At 51.8% G+C, this 27,675-nt stretch overlaps 1 protein-coding gene across 3 annotated transcripts in view; it reads right to left on the bottom strand.

Annotated features, from left to right (window-relative positions):
- Positions 1–27,675, bottom strand: part of AGAP3 (ArfGAP with GTPase domain, ankyrin repeat and PH domain 3) — a 93,301-nt gene that overhangs the window by 17,939 nt on the left and 47,687 nt on the right. For all 3 annotated transcript variants that reach the window (XM_026087121.1, XM_026087120.1, XM_026087122.1), the window contains exons 2-6: positions 16,378–16,436; positions 9,099–9,186; positions 8,815–8,900; positions 8,267–8,408; positions 5,762–5,896 (exon numbers count right to left, since the gene is read on the bottom strand). In XM_026087121.1, the coding sequence (XP_025942906.1) occupies positions 5,762–5,896; positions 8,267–8,408; positions 8,815–8,900; positions 9,099–9,186; positions 16,378–16,436 (510 nt within the window). The remainder of the gene's footprint in view (positions 1–5,761; positions 5,897–8,266; positions 8,409–8,814; positions 8,901–9,098; positions 9,187–16,377; positions 16,437–27,675) is intronic.

Below are 27,675 nucleotides of genomic sequence, written 5' to 3'. Positions count from 1 at the left end.
GTACATAACCCAGCTTAGGTCACTCTTCCTGCTTTGCACCAGGATCATCTCCAAACTGTATTTGAAGCCAAAGGCAGACTGTTCCATTTTTTCACAAAAGCAGTAACTGTGACAACATCTGATACTGGAAACAACTTTGAAAGGATCAGAGAAGTGCAGTTCCTACACAGCGAACAGCAGTTCAGGGAGGACTTCTGCCAGGCTGCATGAGAGAAACTAGCCCTGCAAGCAGAAAAGGGGTAACCTTCACCATGCTGTGCATCCTCTTCACAAAGACATTCAGAAGCCTGACTGCCAAGACAAAACATCTGCTACTCCAAAAGATTCAACACAATTACAGTGGCAAAATCCACAGAACACACATGGTCTAGATCCCTTGCACAACACAACAAACTCAGCTTGAGATCAAACAACCAGAAGCTGCTCTAGGCATAGAGGAATGGTCTCTCTGCCACAGCTGAGCAGAAAGGAGGGCACCACAATAGCTGGAACCACCCGATTCTTGAAGAATCTCTGCACAGGCAGTGAATGCGGAGATCCAAAGTTCTAGATGTCAGAACTTCGCCCACGCTCAGCAGCACCATGTGCAGACCATGCGGTTATTTGCAGAGACAGCAGTTTGGGAAGGAAGATTTCTAGCCTCATCCTTCAATTGCATACCTAGAAGAAGGATTGTTGCTCCCCCAACTTGCCATGCTAGACCAGCATAATATTCATTTGCTGCCCAAAAAAGGTCAGTGCTTGCTTATCGTTAGACAAGACAGTGGCATGAAGGGGCCCTCTGGGAACAGAGATGCAGCATATGCACTGCACACTCTGGACAAGCAAACAAACCTTTGCAATGAAAGCAATGACCACAGAGCTTAGAGAGGACTTCCTGTTTCTACTGCGAAAACACAGTATCTTCCCCAGCCTGCACAGGGCAGGCATACCACTGTGTGGACTGAGCAACTTGTGTTGAAGAAAGCACGTAAAGATGGGGTCTGGCTGGTAAACTGCATCTCCGTGCAAGGCAAGTTCCTTTCACAATCCACGACTGTCAGCACTCCACCAGACCTCAAACCAGATGCACCAGAACCCATCAGTACTCATCAGGAAAAGCTGCTTACCTACTCTGACAATGCCTCATCCTGCCAAGTCAGCTTCTTCCAAAACTGGAAGCCCTTGAATAGTTCTCAGATCCCAGTGAAATCTGGGGTAAGTGTGTCTGGCTCAGCTCTCCTCAGCTCCACGCATTTCACAGAGCCAGCGCTCTCTTCGCTGCTCTTTCCCTTGCCACAGCTGTGCTCAAGGGAGTCTGTGTTGTCCTGCAGTTAAGCAGGCAGGTGAAAGCAATAAATATGCAAGACTTACTTGAGATCATCTATGAAATGGTGGGTCTCTGTGCTCCACTTGCTACTCATGATTATTACACCGTGTTTTCTCCACAACTCTCCAGAGCCCTGAGCAATATGCTTTCCAAGGGTATGCACTACCCTTGAGCTTGGATCTCTCAAACTCACCACGATGCATGAACATCAGCCCTAACCGGCCGCACTCTCAAAGAAAAGCTTCTGCTGAAACATGGTGCAGACAGAGGTCATCCCTGGTGAAGGCACTGGTACTGGGAAAACAGTGCACTGACAGGTGTGCAGCATGCCACACAGAGGCAGATTACTGCAGAAAATATGATTACCGCACAGGGAAGTGCAGGAACTCAGCTCATGGGTAGAAGGACTCAAAGGCCGGGAAGGATCTCTCAGTTTTCCAGGCTGATCTTTGCATCTTGCCAGCCATTAAATTTCACCCAGCCTACACTGCACCAGTCATCTGGGACGGATAAAGTCTCTTCCACAAAGGAACTTGGTATGGATTTTGAGAACGCAAGAGATGCAGAACACAGTACTTCCCTATGACATTTTTTTCTAATAGTTAAAAAAGAGGGATATTAAGAAAAAAAAAAAGAATTCTTTAAAATGTGAATTTGACAGGCTTCAGCTCTAGCATTAGATCTCTGCTAGCCTGCAGAGTCTTTCAGAACCTGTGATTTTCTCCCCATGTAGATACTCAGATACTGTAATCAAGTTACCTCTCAATCTTCTTTCTGATAAATTGAATGGATAAGCTCTTTTAGTGTCTCACTGTCAGGCATTTTTGCCAGCCTTTGATTAATTTTTGTGGCTTTTTTTTAACTTCTCAGTTTCTCTGCTCTCTTTTGAAATGCTGATATCTGAATTTGACACAGCACTCCAGCAATGGTCTGCTGCCTTGTACAAAAATAAGAATCCATCCGTACTTCCCCTTGATACTCCCCCATTCATACACCCAAGGACACCATCAGGCCTCTCCTGGGCACAATTCCTCCTCACACAGGGATGACCCACACTCCTTGTTCCTACACAACATAAGCATCTGGCTATACATTAATTTTGTTTGAGCAGTCTCAGATTAGCACACACCCCAGGATCCTCACTCTTTGGAGTCTTCTGGATTTCCTCCTCAGCCTCACTGCCCTTTGCTCCTTCTCACAGTTAACAAAACCCACTCCCTGTCCTCCTTTCTGACCACACATGCAGGCCATGAATAAACCCAGAGGAAAGATTAAGCACAGCACTTTGCAGGCACTGACTCATGAGCCTCTAAGCAGCAGCTTAAGATCTCCCACCAAGAGAGGAAGAGCTCACTAAGCAGACATGGGGCCAAAAGCTCCAAGCCCTGGCCTCACACAAGGGTTTTCATCTCACACACCTCACCATTTAAAGTTGTGTTGTCTATGCTCCCTATGGTCAACAAAGAGAAAAACAACTCCAGAGCACAATTCGTTTCATCTTGAGATTAAAAAAGGATGAGAAGCAGCCTAACGAAGAGCAGCATCTAATCCTGCAGTCCTTTCTCCTCCCCTTCTCAAATCCACCTTCTGCCATTCTTCACAATACTGTCCTTCAGAGAAGGGACACAACCAATCCTTATGCTGATCTGAAGGAATCTGATGAACAAATTTAGTGACACACAGTACCAAACACTTTCTAGAAGCCAAGATGAACCATGCACATAGCCTACCCACTGCTCCAGACTTGCTCTGTGAAATGCTGAGTTGGTTTAACAGATCCTGCCCTTCCAGGCCTGCTGAAATATTCACTATCTCCAACCAAGCACAGTTGTTCTTTCCTACCATTTCTCCATTACTGGCTAGAAGGAAAGAAGGAAGGAAAGGATATAGGCAACCAAGACAATTTTCCTCACAGCTGAAAATGGAAATACATTTGCTTTTCCCAGTAAGTAAAACTTTCCCAGCAAGCCAAACAAAGCTGTCTAGTTCTTCGTAACCCCTATGGACACAATGAACTCATGGACCACTCTTCGAAGAGTCCTCTATCAGCATCTCATCCAGATCTGCATTTTACCTAGCTGTCCAGACCACATCACGATGAACAGACAGAGGCTCTGGAGCTCTGCCACTGCTGCCCCTCCTCAAGGCCCTGAGGTCATTCCATACTCTCCCAGCTCAGGAAACTCTTGGAGCAACTCCTCTGCAGGAAGTCCATTAACGGAGGAGCGTGGTACGGAGACACATGCTGTTGAGCAGTGTTTCTCAACTCATGAATTGCGTATCCTGGTGAGGGGTGGCGGAGGAAGGAATAAAGCCCAAAAGACACTGGAAGTTTCATTTTTATCCCCATTGACAGAAACCTCGCTACCCATACTCCACACACTGTGACTTGTCAACGCCTCAGGACTCTGTCAACCTGCCGAAATATGCACATAACCCAGAGCAGCTCACCTCTGCTACCCCTTAAAAAAACCGCCCACGTTTTACTATGCTTTACTATTAAAAAGGCTCAAGGAAATATCTGACCTCAAACTAAAGACTGCCAAACCAAAAGATTATGACAGTCCAAAGATGAGAGTGGCAGGACAGGCTCCAAGAGTCTGGGGCTCTGTTCCTCATACTGCAGTTACTTGCTGCATGCCTTCAGGAACACCTCTTTCCCCTTCTCCAGCTGAGTAAAGGTAACTCCCAGCCATCTCTCAGCCAACTGCTGGGGTAAGCTGATTGCAGACTCTACAGTTCAGAGCTTTTCTGATGAAAAAGGCATTTGGCAATAAGAATATTAATGGGTACTAGAGCCAGTCCTAGGTCCATGCTCTAAAGCAGGATATCAACAAATGGGAAAAGGCAGGAAACAACTACAAAGTTACATCAGGGTCTAGAAAATCTAGTCCAGAGAGACTGATGAAACTTGACCTGTTCAGTCTAACAGAGCAAGGGGTCAAAGGTTCTAGGATACAAAAAAAAAAAGCAGAAGGGGCTTCACAGAGTAGACAAGCTTTAGAGCTGGTGGACAAATATAGAGGGAGAGTCAGCATGTGAAGCTGAGGTCAACAAGAGTGTAAGTGGAAAGAGCAGGTGACCTGAGGACATAGCAGTGAAGTCTGGTCTTTGGGGTCAGTAATGCCAGTAGGGGCATTTCTGCCTGAAACTGGAGCAGTACCAGTTTCTCCAGGAATACCAAACCAATGCAGAGGCTGCTGGATGCTGGGGGATTCCTTGCTAGGGGCTAGACAGAAGGCCAAGCGGGATGATTTGAAAGGTGTCTCTCTTGCCTGGTATCTCAGACTGTCTTAGAGGTGGACCAGCAGCAGGAGAGCTCTACATGCTTCTGTATAGGGAAGGCAAGCACTTTGGTTATGATCCTCAAGACTTCAACAGCACATTACTGGAAGCTCAAAGACTTGTGCAGGGGAAGGAAGATCACAAGTGCCAACCCAAGGAGAAAGGAGGCACTTGAAGCCAGTAGCAGGCTCAGCCCTGTGTCTTGCCCCCAGACTATCTTGCCGTGCTGCAATGAACTGAGCTGGAATTTTGGTTTTGGACAGTCTTGCTGCATTCTTGTTTTCAAACTTTCTCCATGTCACCTGTTCCACTTGCAAACACTCCTCTACCAGCTCAGCTGTCCTCTCCACAAGCAACTCTGTCATGCCCAGCCACTCAGCACTGCACAGACCCTTCCCCACAGGGCTCCTTCCACGTGGCATTGAAGAGAGATACTCAGCTGCACTCTAGAAGGCAAGGCTGAGAAAGGGAAGGGGAATATGCAGCCCCATTCAAGGACAGGTTTATCTGAGTAGCTAGCAAACTCCTAGGATGTGGTGTAGGTTCCCTCTTCCACCTGTAGCAGCCCTGTTATACAGACCCTTCTCAAAGCCTAAGTAGAAATACTTTTCCGCATACTATTCCCACTAGGAATAGCTGCTCCACCTGGTCATTCGGTTGCTGCTCCTCTATGCTTAATGTCAAAGGATTCTGCTGCTTCTTTTCTCCTCTATAATATGTAATCAAACCCATTTCTCCAGGCTCATAAGTTCTTTGGCTCATATAGACTGCTGTGCCGCACAGGCCCACCACAGGGATGCAACAGTCCCCTACAGCCTCTTTGGTCTCTGGAACAAGCGGCTACCCAGCAACAGCCTCTATGAGAAAGGGAGGAGAAAGGTGCTGCCCTGCTCTGCAGTAGTCCTCCTTTCACATACATGTGCAGCTCATTTATGTACCATACGCAAGGGAATCAATCCACACACAATCAGCACGTCTTACCCTTAGGACTTGCTCTCTGTACATAAAGCGACTGCACTGCACACGAACTTATGTCTAACTTTCTGTGCCTTCACTGGAGTATTCCCCTCTAACTGGGATCCTGTGGTCTATGTATTGTAAGCCTACACATTCACACAGCGCTGCTGCCCTGTCTTGCTCGGATACCCTCCACCAGACTGCAGTTACCATCCTGGAAGACTCGCTCCACATTCAGTCCATAGGTAGCACAGGTCTCATAGTACGTGCAGCGCTTCAAATCATTGGAGAGCTTCCGCGCTCGGGAATCATCAATGACTCGGGGATTCGTGGCACTGATGGCATCTGGAAACCAAAGGGAGAGGAGGTTAAAAAACAAGCTTCCATGTCCCATCTGTTCATGGGTCACAGGTCACATTCCTGGCCTCCCTCCATTCCTCTCCATGCTGAGATATCCACCTTCATAGTACACCCACTGTCCTATAAATGGCTGAGATAATGAAGTTTCACATTTGTAGAAACACGGATTTGTTAACACTTTTTAAATGAGCCTTATACAACTTTCCTAGCCATGCAGTCACTGATCTTTCTGAAGACAGAGGGATTATTTCCCAGAAACCAGTGCAAAGCGTGGCTGGCAATACAAGGCAGCGTGGCTGTTTGGCACTGGACATACCATCAAGAATTCACAAGACAATGTTATGAACAGTGCACCTGTGTGAAGACAAGGGAAGGACACCTGATAGCAGACAGCGAGCTTGGAGCAATGGTGAGAAGAATCTAGAGTGTTTATTCATGTCATAAATGACCAACTTATTGCAATTCATCAACGTATGATTGGTCATGGAAGCTGTAACTACCAGGTGCACTCATCTCCAAGTCTGCCTCAGCTGCAGAGTAAAACGGACTTGCCAACATATCTTGATCATTTTAGGTCTTAAGGCCATACTTTACAGATTAAAGAACCAAAATGGAGAGATGATCTTCAGTTAAGTGGGAAAGATGATTCTGCTACGATGCACTCAGAGTTATGCCTTCAGTGGTAGACCATGCTAAAAATGGGCTTAAACTGTATCCCAGTTGGCTACTAAGTGCTCACATGGTATGGAAAAACTACCTTCCCAAGAAGAATCTGATCTGAATTCCTCAAGACATGCCAGGGACAAACAGGCACTGTAAATGAACCTTGTCAGGAGGAGTCAAAGGTGCACTGGGACATGCCATTAAAAAGAAGTTTTTCTTGAGCTGGTCTACAGGGTTGCTTAGTGTGATCATATCAAGGCTGTGACCTCAAGCTGGCTGTAAATCTGGGACAACAATGACCACCGAGTCCTCTGCCGTATCACTCTTTCTCAGTCCTGAGGCTCCACGATACATGTTTGTACCCCCAGTCCAGCCCTGAACCAAGATCCCTCAGTCCTGAAATTAATTCCAAAAGTTTAAATATCAGAAATTTAATATCTTTGTTCTACTCTTCATCTAGGGTCCAGAGCAGACACCTCTGAGATTCCTCTTCTGCTGTCATTGCCTGTGTTTCAACCCTATGACCTTTGTCTTTGTGAAGAATATGATCCCACCAGTGTATCCCAATACTCAGGAACTGAGTTCTGCCATGACCTTCTCTTTCCTCACATCCTCCATCCTTTGCTCTTGCTTTCTGTTGTTGCCCTTACATCCAAACAACTTCTGCAGCCCCAGGCATCAAGAACCCTTTCTCCTTCCTGCCTGTGCTTTACTGTCTACAGACAAAAAAGGTAACCACATTTCAGGCATCCGGAGCCCACAGATACCTGTAGCAACGTCCTCTTGTTACTGCCACCTCCCTGCCTCCTGGGCTTAGGCACCAGCAGTAAAGCTTTCCGAGGCAAAGCGCTTCCTCCAGTGCACTCTGCGCAAGGCAGGTAATCCCAGCTCAAGGGCTGCCTTTTCTCCTGGTAGCCCCTCTCCACTGGCAACTCCGTTACCCAGGCTCATTTACTGTGCACATTTGGACCTTCAGGTATCTGCGCCTCCTTGTTCTCTCTTTGTTGCCCATACCCACTTTCAGCCTCATGCTGCAGTTAAGTGAAAGCTTGCCTTATTGCCTCCTGTCTGATTCTTGTCCCCAGCCCACACTTGGAAGAAGAAAGAGGAGGCTCGTTCTAGGTTGCTGCTGCTCTTCTGCACATCCACACATGCACTGGCAGCACCTCAGAGAATATGATGCCTAACAACTCAGGCCTCTTCCCAGGATGCTGAAAGCAAGTTATCATCCCCTCAAACCTTTCTTACTGCAGCTTGCCCCCAGAAAGATGAAGAGCAATGCATTAGCAGAAAAACCTTTGACAACTAGGCCCTGACTCCTGCCCCTGGCTCAACCGTTGCAGAGAATGCAAGCAGGAATTGAGGAAGAAAGGAAATGCCAAGAGGTTCAGGTATTTCAAAGAAGAAAGTGGCTCAGTAGGAAAGTAAGCAGCTCTCCACAGGAAGAAATGGGCTGAGATGGAATTTTTCAACACCTACAGCGTCCTAAACCAGGGGCCTCAGAATAACTGTCCCAAGTACTGCTTACCAGTGCCAGATGAGAAGACTAAGAAGCTCCTGTAATCCCCCAATGATGTACTCACAGGGCTAGCACCGAGCTCTTTTGCCAGTGTTTACATATCATAAATACTCCTCGCTGAGCCAGGGAGGACTTGAGGACCGAGCCTGAGTAGCCAGCTCCCCAGCTCTTACCTTGTGTGCCTACCAGCACCATCGGCACCTCCGCCGTGTTCCGGTAGCTGCAGAGCCGCAGATAGTAGTTATATACTGTCTGGAAGCTGATTTCATCCTCCAAGCTGAAGACAAACACCACAGCATCGACCCAGGCAGCAAACTGAAGGAGACACACCAACGATTACAGTCCAAATAAGTGCCCTCGAGCCCTGGTGTTCAGAGATGTCAGCAAGAGGAGCAACACAGCAGATAAGTGGGATGCTGCAGCTGGGTTCAACTTTACACTGGCCTGGGCTCTGCGGCACAAGTTCCTCAGCACCACAGTAAGGCACTGGGGTCAGCAGTGACCATAAGGAAAGGCAGCCCCTAACATGGGCCCTGCAGTTTCTAAGAACTTCTTAGTCTCTGTTACTGCGTCTCCCTAACTGCGTTTAAAAACTTATGTTCTTCCACCACAGAACTTCTCCCCAGAGCAGCAGCGAGGCCAGTTCCTTCTCCTAGAACTCTCTAACCCTTCTGGTATGACAGGGAGTGGAAAGGGATCTCAGGAGGTACAGATCTCCTACCTGGAGTTCAGGGGGGCCCCCTTCATCGCGAATCAGCAGCAAGTAACTCTGACCATCCACTACGATCTCCTTCTTAAATCGGCCACCTTGGGAACAAAGCAAAGCAGCAGGTCAAGTGAGAGGAGAAAGAGCAAGCAGAGGGAAACCCATAATAAAAAGAAGCGAGGCTGCAGAGCCCTTTGGCAGCGGCAGACAGAGATGTTGAGATGGGGGGTCACCTTCTGAGCCAAGGAAGAGCAGTCAGGAGCCAGACTGCTCACCCAAGCGCCAAGAAACCAACTTACCTTCCGGAGACTCCTCCTGCACATAGGTGCCAGTCAGGTAGCGGTGCACAAGGGCCGACTTGCCACTGGACAGATTCCCCACAATACCCTGCAACAGAGAGGCATGTGTGACAGCACCTTCCGCTTGCCCGGCGCATCTCTCCCTGCAAGGCGCAGCGTGGGCCCCCTCCTGCACGGCGAGAACGTCACGCACTGGCGATGGGCAGAGACGCTCCAGAGAGAAGGCACAAGGGAGCACACTCTCCAGCCTGGTGTCCGATATGAACCTTGGGCGCATAGAAATGGGTGCAGAGCAACAGGTACCGGGACCCAGCCACGCACTGAGGATGCTGAGGACGTTCTTTCTATTCCAGAACAGGGAGAGCGTAAGCTCAGCGCTAGATATGACCCTCCCTCCCTATAGCTCTCCTGTTCTTCTGAGGGACACTTGCCCTCCCAAGGCACAGTCAACTCACAAGGGGAAAAATTCTTCTCCCAGCCCACGCATACCAAATCCTTAGGCATTATAGCTCTTGACACAACGCTGACACACAGAGAACAAGAGCAGAGACTGGCCGTGCACTTGGGTACAGCTGCTATTTCGGATATCAGCAGCAAGGCACCGCATTTGCTCTTTGCTGTGGCAGGTGATACTGCTGTAGCAAAGTGCACATCTCCTGGTGGAGCTGGCTACGCTACCTACAAATAAAGTTATTTAGTACTTTGATTATAACTCCCCGTCAACTGGTAATGACTTTGCCTAGTTTTTAACTGGATTGAAATGTACTAGGCTACAAAAGGAATGCAGCTGTCTGAGCCACACAACCACTTTCTTTTCCTTATGTCAACATTTTCGCAATGGTTTAAAAATCTCCAGTGCTTAAGGGGGCAAGGAATGCAAGCGGGCTTGCCTGTTGATGGGATAGCAGTCCAGGGGTAAAGGGGCATTTTCTACCATCCTTTCAAAAAACCCAGTCCAGATTGATCAATGAATATCCCACAGCTATTTCCCACATCCACAGGCAGAGTGTGCCTTGTGGAGCTGGATCCTGTTTTGCTGAACATCCTATCTTATGCTCTTCTAGACTCTCAGATGTAGCATTGCTCTGATGCAGCTGGAGCAAAAATGCTGGGGAGATGCAGAGGCATCCTTCACCTGCAGCACACTCTTCCACCTCATTCTGATGCCCCCGGGCCTGTGCAAAGGCTCACTAGGGTAGAAGCCAGAAAAGCAGCTCCTAATTCACTTCTTTGATGGGTCTGTACACACCAAAACCCTTCAAATGAAGAAGGCAGGCAACTGTGTACCAGTACTTCATCACACAGAGCTCAGGAAGCTGTCCTGGCAGAGCTATCCAGGTAAGTCAACCTATCTAGGTAAACCAAGCTCTCACTCCTTCTCTGAACAGCTTCCTAAAAAGAATTTAGCCTATCTTTGGCTTTGGATAGTCTAGCTGTACAATGGAGCTACTCATACATAAATAACTGCTGCTTTAGGGTGTTCTGCACTTCCTCCAGTGCCTAAATCATACGCCCAGCGCTCCCAAAAACACACCCTTGAGGTGGATGTCTGAAACTCCAACGCTGCCGTTCACTATCTGCCCATACCGCCCAGTGCAACCCAGTGTTCGGGGGCTTCTCCATGACTCAAGGTGTCCTCTTTGCCCCTCCGAATGTGTGACTGAAATAAGACTTTTCTCCATCCAAATGTTCTTACATGCATCCTCTTTCCCTGTCCCCAAAATTGTTTAGGAGGGATTCTGAGGATTTGCTATTGCACTGGGATTTAAGATTTATGGTAAATCTACCAGATCAGAAACAACCACAAACATCCCCATGTAGATTCTCCAGCCAGGCTGCTGTGTTCCCAGAAAATCCAACATCTCCTGCATGTCCACTGTGGCTTCACAGCAAATGCACACTCACACCAAAGCTTTCAGGACACTTCGTCCCCAGCAGTGCATAAACTGAGCTGTGCACACTTCCTAAACCCACTATTAGATTAGAGCACTTGATTTACTGGGGACATGCAGAGTATCAGCACTTTCTGGAACATCAGATTCTCTGCACAGGTGCTAAGCAGATGGGTATATTTCCGTGCAGGAAATCCCAGGCAGAAATACAGTACCTTTATGATGAAAATTCCAAGCAGGCACACAGAATTGAAAAATTCTGTCATTAATTCTACGTGCTAATAGCGTGCATGAAAACAACACGTATCCTTATACTTATGAGAGACAAAATTAAAACCCATAGTTCTATTATTTTTCTCCAAGTGTTGCCTGGATATAAGTGAACAGGCACAATACATAACAGTATCAAAGCTCTCCACTTGTCTCCTCTCACGGGAAAAGCCCTTTTTCTGGACTCCAGAGAGCCCTGGCTCTTGGAACTGCAGACATGTCATTAAAATCTGATTCAGGGGGACACAGTTCCCATAGCTGAATAAGGATTAATTCCTTAAAGAGAGGGTGGTGTCCAGTTGCAACCCACCATGCTGTGACTATCCATTCACAACTCAGAAGAACTCAGCCTCTCCAAGTGCCAGAAAAGTGATGCCTCCTAAGGCCCCGCAGCCGTGCAGACCTTCACTAAGGAGCCACTCGATACACGTGTTCAGCCCGGAACATGCACGTTTCCACAGAAACTCTAAAACCAACACAGCAGAGGACACTGCACCCAAAGAGACCCGAGTCCCACGATTTCAGGTCAGAGGGCGGCTTGCACCATCCAGCCCCTTGCCTTGGGCAGGCTCTTCTGGCTTTGGTGGAAGAGGTCGGCCAGCTGGAAACACCCCAAGCAACCTACTGGCATCACGTGACAGAATTCGGCCACGCTGTTAGGGCTGGAGCTCCGGCTGGAAACCACGTGCACTGGTAGTGCTTCCTCATGATTTCCAGATTTGAACTACAAAAATTCCAGCTCCAGCCACTGGTTCTCGTTTGCTTGCCAGATCAAATCCGCTTCCCATCCAGACGCTTGAGGACCATAAGCCCGTTTCCCAGGCACTGTCGGTAACTGCATCCACACGGCAGACTGCGGCACAGTGCAGACGTGCCCCGGCCAGTCCCGCTACCAGCAGCAGCGAGTTGCGGCGGCACACGGCTCCACGCCATCCAACTTAGAGGACTGACCACCCCACCTCACCCTCCTTCTTGCCCCTTGTTCCCACCTTCGCATTACGCTCTTGTCTGTGCCACTGAGACTGTTTGTGCGACTGTGCAGTAAAACGAATCAAGAATGTGATCCGGCTTAATGATTTTTTGCAGCGATATTTTCAAACCCGCTCAATTCCCTGGGCAGGTTTGTGGTACAGCAGCACACACAGTTGCACCAGCACCAAGAAGAGTGGGAGGGTGAGGAAAGAGGAGTGGCTGGGAATATTAAACATTTTTTGCCACCAAAGGAAAGTATATGGCATACCTTTTAAAGGCAAACAGATGAGCTTTGTGAGTGAGTCACCACCAGGCACGTTTTCCAGCTTTAAAAGCAGGTGCATTCTCTGCAAACAGAAAAGCTCTCCGCTGCACTGCAGGTGCTGCCTCAGAGGGCCTAAGAGAAACTCTTCGCTAGAGGTAAAGACTACACACCAGCACCGCCACCGCAAGTGCTCGCAACCCCGTGGCAGACCCCACTGAAAGAATACGGGAAATGAATCTGGTTTATCGGTGCTTCTTGTGCACACGCCACACAGAGCGAGCTAGTTGTGGTACCAGAACTCCAAGAAGCCAAAACTAGGAAGTGCAGAAAAACTTGCTCTCACAGGCATGTCTGGGCCAAACGCACTATTGCCAGATCTGTCACCTGCAACAATAATTAAAGATGATATATAGCACATTTAGACAGAGGAGAATAAGTACAAGACCGTAAACTTCACAGACTACATGCACGTGCTTCTGAAGCCAAACGATCTGTGAAAACGTAAGGATGTTAAGAATGCTGTAGCCTGCTGAGAAGTGTTATCAATAAAGGTAACAGCTCCTTCCTCCAGCTGTATTTGCACTTCAACAGCAGTATAAACCGTGTGGGATATAAACAGGAGAAGGCAAAGAAGAGGCTGTGAAGAAGACTGCGCAGAGCTGGTAGCTGTGTGGGGGACAGTGCCAGCTGCCCAGGCGAGCTTCAGTTTCCAACCTTGAGGAACTTCTAGAACTCTGTGAAAATCGCTACACAAAAATACGTTGGGAGAATCAGGGAATGTCTCCTGCCTCTGCGTAAAGCAGGGAAGAGCTGATATTGCCAGGTTATCAGGTTTTGGGGAGGAGTCCCAGCCAACAGGCATCAGTCTGTGCCTTATGAGGAAGGCAAGTTTTACAGGAAGCAGCATATTTTGTTAGACCAATCAAAAATGGACTTAGATTCCTCTCAGTCTGCAGCGGAAGAGGCAAACTTCAAGATAAAATTCAGGCGGGAAAAGCTGCTCTGAGTTTAACTGAAATACATCAAGCTATTAAAAAAATTGAACACTTATGGTACAAACTGAAACATCAGCAAAGTAGTAAGTGATGAGATAGTTAACTTTGGTAGGAGAGGTAACAGAAAGGGTTCATTCCCATGGAAGACTGAGGGAAGTGAGCTGTAGGGAACATTTTACGTGCCATAAAACCTAAGCCTCCAAATCATCCATGATTTTCCGTGCTAGCAGAGTTACAAATCTTGGCGGGCAGGCTCACGGGCTGAAGGTAAGCTGTAGGTCTCCTTTAAGGGCAAGGACTGACAGGTCAGAGCGGCTGCTTTGTGCCAGACTCTCCCATCGTTACCGGTGTGCTCTGGCATTTATCAAACACTCGGAGCGGTTCTGCAGCAGGGTTTTCTCTTGGTTTCAGGCGCGTTTTTCATGCAGGCACTTGGTGCATTCAGTACAGGTGCCAGTGGTTCAGGCAAGACCTTATTCCATCTGGAGTGTGCTTCACTGTGCCAGATACGCCTCTGAGGACAAGACAGGTGAGGCTGAGGTGGGAAGAGACAGGCAAGTTTGAAAACTGGAAGGGAACAGATCGTGGAAAATTTTCTTGCAAGGTTTTAGACATTTAATGGGATTCCAGGACAGGGTGGCACGTGGCACATAGCCAGCAGGGAATTCCTTCTGCAYCGCAGTAAGTTTGTGGTAATTCAGGACGCTCATTCAAAGATAATCCGTCTGGGAAGGCCTGGAGAGAAGAGCAGGGCCCTGTGCTAGCGGGGATGGCCACACCACCGCGGTTGGGGAGACAGGAACAAGCACAGAAAACCCCAGAGAGGCATCGCACTGCCCGCACACCCGCAGGCAGCCAGGGCCACGGCAGCGTCCGTGCTGAACCAGCCCCGCTAGATACCCAACCTGGAAGCTCAGAGCAACTGCACAGCCTTCGTCGTTCAGACAGAGCTCGGCATTTACCGGACCACGGGAACCCCATGCTGACTGCTCTCTCCAGACAGCAGGTAGGACCAGCTCTGCCGTTGTGCCCTTAAGCAGCAGCAGAAAGAAGAAATTCTGGATTACTCCAGAGACAAGAGGTCTGTCTTCCCCAGCACAGGGTCCTCTGCTGCAGCCAGCTGCTGCAGAATAATCCCAGAGAAGTGTTTCAACGCGACAGAAAAGGCTCCAACCCAGCAAGGTGTTAACCAAATCGGTACTTTGAAAAGCCTCAAGATTTTTAGAAAGAACTGTATCAGCTGGATAAAACCTGAGAGCAAGAGAGGTCCCCAGAGGTCACAAAAACACAGGAAAAAGATTGTGTTCATTGAGGAACAACTAAAAGCTTCAGGTTTGTTTAGCTTGCAGCACTGCTTTGCAGCCTGTAGACTGTTAAAATGTCAGAAAGCAATAAACAGAATAACTGCAAGAATATTTTTGAACAGGCACTCAAGCCAAGAAACAAACAAAACAGAGAGATATAAAACTAACAAATGAAGATTCAAAATCTGATTTAAATTTAACTGTAAGTAAGAAAAATTGTGGCAGCATGGTCCTTGTCTGTTTTGCAAAAAGGCTTCTTGATTCTCAGATTAAGACTGAAAAAATTAACCTTAAAAGGGCTGAAGGGAGACATGCCAACAGTCTCCAAAAAAAGTTAACGACTGCCACAAAGAGCGTAAGGAGAGTGAATCACTAGAATGGATTGCCGAGGTTCTTAAGAGCAAGCCAGACAAATTTGGAAATGCTTGAGGTGTCCTGCCAGTCCAGAGGTCCCTACAGCTCTGCCACGCCACACTCRGTTGCTAGCACAACATTGCAGCTGCAGGTGTATTTTCATGAATGACTGAACCAACCTGAGAGGTCGCCGCCATCAAAAGGAGGTCTTGCTTCATCCCTTGACCACTGGCACAGATCCCGGCCCCCACCACTGCATGAACTCTAGCGCTCATCAGCCGATTCTGCCTGAGCAGAACATTGTCCCCATCTCTGCTGGATCAGTGAGCTGAATCAACTCACGGAAGGCCCTAGTGAGCCGGCATGAGGTAATCAGCAAGAGCAGGCGCTCAGGAAAGCCTCCCATTTTGGAGGTGCTGCACCCTGAGATCAGGTCCCCCGTCAGGCGTGACTTTGCTCAAGGGTGAGCAGGGCTGTGTCAGTGGGGGCTGAAGCAAGAGCAGCAGGAGACCCATTGCTAGATACCATATCCTTTTCTGATGTTTACCCCACCTGGTAACGGCATGTCTGGAAAACCCGCCCTGTGCTGAGGAACTGGAGGAGTTGGATCCACTGTTTAACAGAACGAAGCATCAACAGTGACAGTTTCAGTCTGCCAGCATCGCTCCAGGGAAAGGATATCATGAGGTGGTGATCGTGTCTTGGAGGTGGCCAGTAGAGGCAAGRGAAGCACCAGTGAGAAGCTGAAGTCAACGAGGCTCAAAGCGAGAGGTGACGCTCTTCTCCATGCGGTTATCTCCCAAGCTTGGATGGCTGGTCTGAGTGTGGGCAGTGACCACCCRCTGTGTGATGCTAGTAACACCACTCGGGACCTGCCTCTGACAAACCCACTCCTGCTACAGAAGGTCTGGCCAATTCAGCAGCRTCGGATCAGGGAATTACTGCTCTGTTACGGCCAGCAGAAAGGTTAAGGAGGTCAAAATACCGCCCTTCAACCTTCACACCTGAGTGCTCTCAGACCAACATCCTCTCCCTTAGAAGCGTAAGCCACCGAGAAGCCCTCTCCTTTCCCCATCACCGTGGCAGGCTGAGCTCGTTCTTCCCCTTTGCCAGGCTGAAGCCCCTGTGTGTGTTCAGTCAGCCACATTAAACCACGGGTTTTTCTTAAGGATTTGGAGAAGCAGCAGAGCACCAGGAGTGTCCAAGGCACCAGTCACAAGTACTCACCACTTTCAGCTCAGGCACCGAGCGGCTCAGGGTCCATTCCTGGCTGTTCACAAACGAATCTGCAGAACAGAGAGAAGAAGTCATCAGGACAGGTCACACGGCTGCTCTCCTCAAGGTCCCTGCCAAGCCCTCCTCCCCAGCAAGGATCCCTGCCTCCCTCACCCCTGCTCCCACCAGGCAGCAGACTGCGGGCTCTTCCCAACAGGCAGGCAGCACAGTTGCACGGGGTCCCGAGGCTGCACGAGCCCAGGAGGCCCCACAGCTGGAGCACAAGACGGAGGAGAGCAGCGAGCCGGGCAGAGCAGCCCGGAGCTCACATCAGAGCAGGCAGGGCGCGAGGAGGCAGCTCTCGCACGACCCCCGCACCGGGACGCCGGCAGGACGGGGCCGAGCAGGGGCTGTCCCTCCTCCCTGCAGGAGCCCGGAGCCGGGCAGCCTCCCTCGCCAGGGCACGTGGGCTCGGGGAGAAGAGAAGCGCCGGAGACCGGACGCCTGTTGCGGGGGAGGCACGTGTTGTAGGGAACCCCCGAACCGAGGGCACGGAAAGGGGAGAGCTCTGACCGCGCTGACACCCGTAACACCGGCACGTTATACGCAGTGTACATAAAGAGCTGAAGGCATGCTACAATCCATTTTCTTGATTGATGGTGAACACCGTTAATTATTTTTATGTTATGTAACTCGCAGAACATTGCAATAGACTTAAGAAGGCTGTAGCAACCGAGAACCTCTGTGAGCAGCACAGGAAACACCCTCTCTCCTGCCGTAGAAATCACAGATAATTAATTTACATCCAAACAATCTCTAGGAACTGGTCAAACAACAGACTTCCCAAGTAAAACCAGACATACAGGAGGAGGAGCAAGAGCCTGGAGAACACCTTGAATATCAGAGTTAGCCAGCAGCCACTCCTAGCAAAACCTGAGTACTCAATTTGCCTTGAAAGAGGAAGCGTATCCTACATCCAAAGCCAGAATGGCAAGAGGGTGGGGGTCAAATCAAAAGAGCAGCATTTGCTGTTTCTTAATTGCATAAAAATAATAAGTATTTTTTGAAATCGGAAACCTATGAGAGCACTGCTTCTTCAAGAGCATGTAATAAAAATGCTGAATTCAGTGCCACAAACTATTGCAGAAATTAAAAACTCAGATGGTTTCAAAAAGGGAACAGGCAAATCCACAGACTCAATCACTGACAGCTATTAAACACAACAGCTGAGGCGCAACCTCTGCTCGGAAAGTCACCAGAGGCCACGGCGGGGACAGAAGGTCGAAGAGAAGGATGCTTCAGACCTGCCTTCCTGCTGCGGTCTCCGTACGGGCCATGGTGGCCGCAGCCTGGCCCAGAAGAGCTGCCGCCCCGCTCTCAGCTCCGGCTGCTCTGCCTGCGGGACGTCCCGGCCGGGCTGCCCTGCAGTGCCAGAGCCACACCAGCAGCCTTGAGTCCCACGGCCAGATGATTCATTCATGTAACATATTAAATATTATTAACGTGCTTAAACCAAAACGCCGGTGCAACCATAGACGCCTCTGCCGGAAAATCAGCGCTAACACGTGCAAAGTCAGAGTTTCAGCTCAGGCCACCAGCAGGCCCTTGCAGCTGGGCTTGCCGCTTCCCCATCACCCACGCGCCCACGCACGACGCTCGTGTCCACGCGCAGCCTGGGACGCCAGCGCCCGGCAGCCCTGGGCCGGCGCCGGCGTTTATGTGCGCGTGCGACCAGAGCGCCGGCCCCGCGGGCTGCATCGCCGTGCGCCCCAGCGCCGGCCCCGCTCGTGGGAGGCGGCGAGCCGAGAGCGCCGCGCCGCGTTAGTCTCCCGTGGCCGCTCACGGCACCCCACGCTGCCAGCGGAGGATGCGCCCGATGCCCRGTGACTCACCACGTCTCCTCTCGGCTCCTCTGTGCCCCAACTTGCTCATCCAAGCGCTCACACGCCGCGCTCCGGGTTTAATCCCAGGCTAAACGGGGTGAGGCCCTTCTTGCCGGCTCCAGCTCCCGGTTTCCAGAGCGCAGCTGCCAGCAGGGTGGGCGAGGACGGGGCCGTCCCTTCCCTCCGCGCGGCGCGGGAAGAAGGCAGCAGCCCTCAGCCGAGCTCCCCGCCGGGCTCCGCTGCAAAGGGCGCACCGCCGGCAGCCAGCGGCACGAGGAGGCGGAGAGCGGCCGCAGCTCCGCACCGCTCGCTCCCGGAAATCCACTCGTTATTAGAGAGAGGCCGCTTGGCAATTTAGCAACAAGAGTGTATACGTTACGCAGTCCCTGACTTCTTCAGCTCAGGGATCTCCTGAGCCTCACCCGGTTTGCCTGTACAGTAGACCTCAGAAACCTCTCTTGTGAGTACTYGTCCAATCTCCTTTTAAAACCATGTAAAATCTCACTTCTACACCACCCTTTGGCAGGAGTTCCACAGCTATGAACGCCCGCTCCTTGAGGACCCGCTTCCTTTTGTTGGGTTTGAGCCCGGCTTTGAATAACTTCACTGGATGCCCCCACTCTTGCACGAGAGACAGTGAACTAACCTCTCCAGCCACTCTGCTCAAGGCCCCCAGACTTCTCACTGCTAAGTCTTCTCCTTCCCATGCTGAAGCATCCCAGCCTACTCGGTCACTCCTCATAGAGAAGCTGTTCTGCACCTTCGTTCCACTTGCTGCCCTCCTCTGATTCTTTTCCTGTTCTAATACACCCTTTTTAGAGGAAGAGGACAAGCCCACCACATGCGCCATCACATAAAGCATTTCGCATCCACAACGGAAAGGAAACAAACAGCCGTAACTGGGAAGTCCCATATGACTCCGAGGACTGAACCTGGCCAGACTCCTAGTGCTTTACTGCAGGTCAGTCAGTTGCAAAGATAAGGCTCTTCTGAAAACATGCATCTACCTGTAGCATTTTGGGGAAGAGATACCTGCATTGTAACCGCACGCAGAACTACAGACGAACCCAGTCTTGACCCGATATCCAGAAGCAAGTGCTTACAGACTATGTGACAAAAGGAACAAACACTAAGACAGAAGTGTCCTTGAAGACAGGCATGGAATTCCTTCAAAACCATCTGGAAAAATTACCAAGATACAGATCTTAGAGGGGTCAGTTCCATCCGTGGTCCACATCCAAAGCCACCGTCACAGACGTTAGGATCAGGAAGGCCTTCGTACCTGTCTGCCACCCCAGAGCGTGTACACACACACACACACACACACACAGCCTTCCATTAATAATCTCCCATATGAACAAAAGCACCTCTTTTTCAGGAAGACATCCTATCCTGATCCTAAACTGCCCGTGATGGAGAATCCACCACAACTTGGTAAACTGCTCCCAGGGTCCACTACCCTCCCCGGCAGGACAAGCACCTTTGCTTTAGGGGCATTCACGGTGCTCCCCGATCCGGCCGGGCACCTCATCCTCCCGCCTCCAAGACTGACATCAGAGCTGCTTCCCCTAAAGACGCTTGGACTGGCCCAGTCACCCTTTGACCTCTTCTGATCAGCGGCACGGCTGGAGCTACTTGATGGGCTCCTGTTTCCTATCATAAGGCTTAATGACGAGCAAAGCAGTGTCTGAGCAAAGCAATGAGAGGCTCGAGGACGCTGAGCCTGTTGGCACACCAGTGTGCACCGTTCTGTCACCAGAGACAAGCTCTGCCTTCTAGATTCAGACTGACCCCAACGCCACGTCCGCACCGGGGCCGAGAGCCTCAGCAGGCACTGCCCGATTCCTGAAGGCTTAGGCACGTGTCCTCGGCCTTCATTCTGCAGCACGCTTGGGGAGCTTCCCACGTTCCTCACGAGGAAAGAGCATAGAACTAGCATCACGATGTCCTGTAGCAAGCCCACCAGCACGGCATTTCCCAAAACATCCAGTTCACTCCAAAGCAAATCAGTCTTATGCAGAAGAAAGGAGTCTACTCACGAAAAGCATTTCAACCAAGTTTCACCTGCACTCCAAACTACTGGCACTAACTAGTTACTCTTCAGGTCTAGCTTTAGACAAGCTTCATGCAGATAGTTTTGGGACTTTCTTAAACTGTGTCCTGAAAGCTGAAATGCCTCATAACCAGGAGGCTTTAGCGTCAGCTTCCCCAAATTACTGGGTTAATAAAGTAATACTCCCACAGATACACTTCTAGCACTTCCTAGAGACCAAGGGGAGAAGCTTTGCTCTTATCGTCTAAAAGAGGACCCACAAAGAAGACAGACAAATGCCTTCAGCTGCGTCAACTGGCAGCCTGTAACACTGCACCGCTTCCCTCTCCCACAGCTGGCCTGGAGAGCAGAACCTGGAACATGTGATGGGTCCTCCAGCACCTGAAGAATTGCCATTGCCAAACACAAAGCCTTTACTGACACCATTCGTCTCTACTACGTGAGTCAAGGAGACTATCAGCTAACGCAGGAGAGTCTGAGGATCTGGAGCACAACCTACTTTCATATTTCAAACTGAGGTCCACACCACAACTGAGTCTTTCAAATTACTGCAACTGGTTGACAAGTTATTTTTACAAAATTACTCTTCTACTCTCAGCGCCCGCAGACTACCTTTCTTTCATCGCATAAGAGGACATGTACAGCCCATGCATGCCACGCTGACATCTGGGTGACCCACTTCTCGGGCCTGATGCATCCACTCGCAGGCTCAAACATGCCTCTTCAGCCAGCTCGCGCAAGTCACGTTGAGCTGCCCTGCGTCCATGCAGCCAGTAGCCCTCCTCCAGGTTAAGYCGCACCGTCACTGCACCAGCATACACAGGTACAACTCCACCACTCGGTTTTCATGCAATTTCTCCAGCAGAGACCCCTTACTGGCTCAGTTTTCTTGCACTTTTCTCATCTACCAGTATCTTCTCGCAGCAAGCGAAGAGAGCAGGTGTGTGCGGGAGTGCGTGGATGAAATCCACAGTTTGTCAGAATAGCACCTCAAGAACAGTTTCTCAACCACCCAAAACAGCCACAGGCCAAGTAACCTGACTGTCGAAAAAAGCCCACACAACTCGCTGATGTCAGCTTTGTCCATTCCAAGTATTTATCGTTTGCTAGTTAAATGCAGCATATGGTTGCTCCCTGAATTTAATTAGTGTAAATTCTATTAGTATGATATTATACGCTCTCTATATTTGTGTAACTGTTACGCACTAAAATTAGTGGAAGTTCTGAACAACAGGGCATGCAGGCAAGCCCAGGAAGGTCGCAGTTTATAGCTACAGCCTTGACTTGGATGTAGGAGCCTCCCTTCTGAAGACACCTTCGCCCTGAGGAGCTGTCAGACCCCTGTCCCCATTCCACGTGCTGCTGCGCAGCCTCCCGTGCCAGGCCGGGACAGGCGCAGGAGGTGCTGTCAGCCGCTGCGGCAGYGTTCGCCGCTTGAAGAGGCGATCCCCACCTTCTCTGGAAAACAGACAGCAAACACAGGGAAGGGCACAGCAAGCCACCAGACGACCTGGCCTGATCCAACTAATGCACTAACACCCGCTAACTGACATCCAGGCAGGCAGGTCAGCGTTAGTACCAAAACTGCAGTTTTTGGCTTTACAGTTTGGGGTTCAGCCTGCTCCACACTGTTCCAGAGCTTTGGTACAAGTTTGTTTAGCAAAGATTCCCTCCAGCTTGGTAACACCTTGATGGACTGTCATCTCCCTCCTCAACAGGGTTCGTGTAGGCAGTGGTGAGCAGTGATTTACTTGATTAGTTTCACAGCTAGACTAGCTGTGTCATTTGAGATCTCACATTAAAACACATCCAGTCACCTCTCCTCCCTCTTCCCTTTGTCTGTAGAGTGCAAAAGAGACCAGAGAGTCAGTCCTATGGTTGGAATACTTTCCCCAGGTGTATCTGACCTCAAAAACAGAAATGGTGGGCTCATGGCATCGCCTGCACGCTAAGTGCCTTACCACGGTCCATCGGTGGCCTTGGCTCCAAGACACAAGACACAGCCACACGAGAGAGGCAATCAATCCGACCTGCCCCTCAGAAAGAAGATTCGGGCCAGTTTTGTTACTGCCTAGAAGCTTCCACTCATGGAGATTTCCAAGCGTGGACAGCTCTGCATTCCAGAAAGCAAAGACCCGTACAGAAGTCTGAAAGTTAAAGTGAACAAAGTCCCCACCTCAAAGAGGTGCGCACGTGGACATATAGCAGGCACTCTAGATAGGCTGTGTCTCTCGGTCGGTGAGTTAACCCGGGTGTCTTCCATGAACTACAGACCAGACCACCGCCGTGTGACAGGACACCATCACACGCTAAGAAGGCAAGAACAGAACCCTCCATCACGGAGGCTGCAAGCCACAGCACAGCCTTTAAAGCAGGTGACAGCTCAGTSGGAGTTCAACCATGCCAATACAGACCCTCTGATTCTTATACCCTCCTGCTGCTTCAAAGTTGGCAGGAGGAAGGGGCTAACAGGGCAAACCTGACTCCCTACACATGCTGATTTTTTCACAGGATGAAGCGGAGCAGGTTCACCTGTCTTGTGCTGAGAAGAGCAAATTTCTGACACACTTGGTCTCCACACGGACAGCAACTAATAATTAACCAAGTCATTATCCAAGCCACTGTGGAACTAACTTGGACACTGAAAACCTGGACACTAAAACCAGCCTTGAAACCAGGTCAGAGGCTGAACAAACACAGAAGTGCCCACACGAACCAAGTTCCAAAGTACCCAGCTGCCTGCACACGCAGATGAAATGGCTGCGGAGCGCTACGTGCCTGGGCAGAACCATCTTCTCCAGGCCAGACGTGATAAAGACTCAATCCTGGCAATGCTGGCAGAAACGGAGATTTCTCCAGGCCAGGGACCCGCACATGCAAGGCTCGTATTTCACTGTCAGAGAGCTTAGCCAACAAGACAGCATGTGCAGGATGCGATCTTAGCAAGGATTCTCTCACYAGGACTTTAAATACTTTGCAGCAGTGAAGGGAGAGGATCTCGCATACCTCTGGAAAAAAGGGCATGATTATTAACTTCTACTCTTGTTTCTTAGCCATACTGCATGTGGTGGCAGCTAAGGCCACCTGCCTTGCCATCAGATGTCATGCATTTTGCAGTGCACATGCTTTGGAAGATTCACACATTTTAAGCCTCTCCTGGCCTACTATTTTCCAGTCCATGTTCCAATACACGCAGAGCAAAGGACCTTACCAAACTCTGTCTGCTCTGACAGAGCAGGAAGGGGTCTGTTGAAAGAGACACCCCGGCAGAGTTAGTGACGTGAAGAGACAGCTAATCCACTGCCTTCCCAACACAAGTGCTCTACTGGGGACTTACCTCGCCAGTAAAAACCAGTTCTGAATTTGTCTGACTTCAGCTCCAGCTGTTTAATTCCACAAGCAAAGGCAGATTAAGATTAAAAGGGCACCGTTTTTTGAAAGTCCCTCTTCATATAGATACCTGTAGACTGCAGGTACCAACAAGAGATGACACATATCATTATCTTCTGAATTCACTATGCAAACTTTGCCTTATTAATGTAAAAACACTCTCCTCTTCTCTCACGCATGCCGTACACATTAGTCCTCTGAACAGCCACGGACCAAACAGCGGATTAAAGGGAGCTAGGTCCAGCACAGGGCGCCTTACAGCAGAGCCTCTTTTTGAAAGGTAAGAATATGGTTGTGAGAAACACTTCCTGAGCCATGGAGTTCAGATCCCACTGCCAGAGACACTGCACCCACCCCACCATATGATTCCCTCTTGAACAGGGAAAGCACCACCTTCAAAACAGCCCGGTTTTCCTACAGCCTGTGCCCATCAGAGGGCTTCTTCAGAACAGTATTAGCTGATAGCTAGATGCATCCTTCTGATCTACTGCTTACGTTCACTTGTGACCAGTCCAAACTGGCTGGGCTTTGTGTTGACATTGCTCTTGAGCTCCAAAGGCTCTTGCCCTCCCTCCTTCCATTTACAGAAAATCACATCCCCTGTTGGCCTTCATTCTGCTAAACAAAGACAAGCTCTTTAAGCTTTTTTTATATACAAGTTCTCCATTCTCCTGACAGCCCCTCTAGCCTTTCCCTACGCTTGGTCCAAGCTGAACCCCTCCATCAGCAAGGAGCCAGCATTGCACATGCCATCCAGAGGTTTTAGCAGAGCCGACAGAACAGCACCGAGACCGACTTCCTGACGCTCGGGTGGGCTGGGTTTTTGGCCTTTGGGTATGTCTGCACAGCACAGTACAGTGCTGGATGGATACCTGAGCTTGTTATAAACAACATTCTCCAGGTACTGGAACCTGGGTAGCAGGGTTGGCTTGGATCTCTGCCTGGACTAATATACCCAGTTTTTCCAAAGAGCTGATTAGCCACTACTGCAGCTGCACCCCCTCGGGAGGGCATGTTGGGACTGTATCGGCAGCTTTCCTAGGGCTAAGGTGGGCAGCACTAGCACAATGCCTCAAAGTTTTTGAAACGCTGAGAGGGTGTTAGAAACGCTCTTGGTCTGCAAGGCTGCAGTAAGAACAGGGCAGACTTCCCGAGCTGTTGCATCTAGTAAGTGCCATGTTGGCGCACTACTGAGATCCTGCAAATCCAGTCTATAGCTTCATGGCTTGGAGGCTCACAGCTCCAGCTGAGAATGAGCCAGAGCCCGCAGACAACACGCTCGGTGGAGAGGCTACGGGGAGAGACAGAGTATAAAACAGGATGAGGAACGATGGCTTTGGTCTGCAGACTTCACTACTGCTTCTTCACACCCCACTGGTCCCAGGAGGAGCTTATATCATAGCCAGGTAGAACAAGGCAGGTAACAGGGCAAAAATGGTATTCTAAGCGAAGACCGAACCAAAGTGTGAATAACGAGCCATAGTCCCAGAGGCAGCCTGGGTTATCCCCAAGCCTGTGCCTCCAGTAAAACCCACAGTGAAAAATGCTAACCACCATGACAAACGCTGGTCTCACATGAGCAGGCCAACCACTGCCAGAGGGCTCCAAGCCCTCTCCGATGCTCCCCGCAGAAGTCGCAGGGTGCTCTCTGCAGGTGGACCGAAGGGAGAGCCCCTACCCGTCTCAGCAGAGCAGCCAGGTGAGGACACAAACACGAGTGCTCAACCTCAGCTGCTCCCCTGGGAACGCAGCGGCCAGGCCGGCTGCCTGCCGGAGGAGCTTCTGCGTGGAAGCGGCTGGCAAGTAGGAACAGGCCCCCCTGCTGCAAGGGCAGGGCCCGGCCCTCCCACCTGGGATACACCCACATTCCCCAGCCATGAGCGCAGCCTCCCCTCGGCCTGGGAACCTCCCGCCGCGGAGCCCGGCACCCGTCCCCCTGCACACCTGCCTGCCAGCGGCGGCCCCCGAGGAGCACAGGCAGGAGGGAGGCAGGAGGGAGGCAGGAGGCCCGGGAGCATCGCATCCCCTCCCCTCATCCCATAAGCGCACAGGGCAGCACCGGGCACCCGCTCGGGTCTGTAAGCCACCCGCGACCTTTACCTGGCAGACAACGGGCACCGAGAGGAACGAGCCCCTGGAGCTCACTGCGCGGTATCTGCACAGCAGCAGAGCTCGGGCTGCCGCCGGTGCTGCTCCCGAGCCTGTCCCCGGAGCCCCGCTCCGCTCGGAAAGCCCTTGGGCWCACAGCTCCTCTGGGCGGGCAGCCGCTGACTTCGGAGCGCACACGTGCCTCGGGGAGCCGCTGGCCCAAATCGGTCCCCTCCAGCACGTGAGCCAAGCCAGGGCACCTGCTCCCGCAATGCCCGGGCTCAGGAGAGCTGCGACGAAAACGCAGGGAAGCGCAGAGGCGCCAAAAAGCGCAGCCTGCCTCCCCAGGGAGCAGCCCGGCCCCTGCYCGGCCCCCGTCTCCTTGTTCACCAGCCTCAGGCACCTTTTAAGGCACCTTCGATGCCTTAAGAAGCGGCGGAGGCCGTTCTCGCCTCCCGGTGAGAGGGCTCGCTCCGCACGAGTCGCTACAGGGGCTGGGCCGGGCACGTGCCCGGCTTTGGGAAGTGACGGCGGTTTAGACCGAGGGGGAACGGAGCTCCTCGAGCAGCGCAGCCCCCAGCGGAGACCGGCCCTGCGCCGTGGCCTCTGCTCCACGCTCGGGCGGCCACCGGCAAGCCCCAAAGCCCACGCTGGCCTGGGCGGCGTGTCTGCTGCGCCCTGAGCGCGGCAAGAGCTGCTCACCCTCCGGGAACACCCGGGCAGGACAGGGCCGGGGAGGCACGGATGGGACGGATGGATGGACGGGAGCATCTCTGCACTATCCCAACTCCCTCATGCCATTCCTGCTCCGACAAGAGCTGCCACCGCCACCGCTCCGGGGTCACTCACTGCTCGGGAGCCCACGAACACAACCCCCCTCCCCTCCGTGGGTGCAACGCGATTTCCAGTTCTCTGCTCCCCCCATGACACCGCTACGCAGGCCCAGCTCCCCGGCCCTTGCTGTGACGCCGCGGGGCAGAGGACGCGAGCCGACGCGCTCTGCTCCCACGTGGCCAGAGGCGAGGGAAGGGCCCCGGGCGTTTCCCGCCGCGCAGACCCCGCGGCTGCTCGCTCGGTGCCAGCGGCGCCGGCTGCCACCCGGGCGCTGCGACAAAGCGTCGCCCCACCGTCAATTGCGCTTCCCCTGCAGCGAAGGCTTCCCAATGGGAAACCCAGCGATCAGAGCGCCGGGGCTCGCTCAGGGCCCTGCTGAGACCCCTCGCCCCAGCCCAGGAGCTGGACGGGGCCACCGCCGCCCTCCCCGCAGACCCCTGGCTGCGCCCCCCGCGCCACTTACCCAGGGCTCGCAGCGGGCCGCCGCCGAGGAGCACCGGCTCGGCACCGCCGTGGACRTCCCTGGGGCACGCGCCGCCGGCACCGCCGCGCTCCCGCCGTCGGAAGCGGCTGGTGAGGAGTTTCCAGAGCCCCGCGGGCTGCCCGGGCTCCGAGTGCAGCTTGCCCCCGACTCTGGCCAGCTCCGGGTAGAGCAGGTCCCGCYTGCTGGGGCAGGTGTGCAGGGAGCCGGCGTCCCCCTCGCTCTTGGTGCGGAGGCGCGCGGGGCGCAGCAGGCCCCCCGACTCGGAGCGCCGCAGCTCGTGGCCCCGGCGCAGGCGGAAGCTGAAGCTCTTGCGCAGGGAGCTGAAGTTCCTCCTGGGGCTTGGGCTGGGGCCGGGGCTGCTCCGGCCGCTGCCCCCGAAGAAGTTCCAGCGGCGGCTGCCCCACAGGGAGCCGCCGCGGAGGAAGCCGGGGCTCTCGGCGGGGTGCGGCTCCCGGGTCGTGGGCAAGAAGGTCATGCTGCTGGGGCGCGGGCGCTGCGGCCCGCCGGGGGCGAGCAGCGAGGCCGTGCCCTCGCCGGTCTCCGCGTCGCCCTGCCTGCGCTGCGGGCGCAGCCGGAGG

The sequence above is a fragment of the Apteryx rowi genome, unplaced genomic scaffold (assembly GCF_003343035.1).
Source record: "Apteryx rowi isolate R43461 unplaced genomic scaffold, aptRow1 scaffold_701, whole genome shotgun sequence".
Classification (NCBI taxonomy): domain Eukaryota; kingdom Metazoa; phylum Chordata; class Aves; order Apterygiformes; family Apterygidae; genus Apteryx; species Apteryx rowi.
This window is presented reverse-complemented; position numbering and strand designations above follow the sequence as displayed.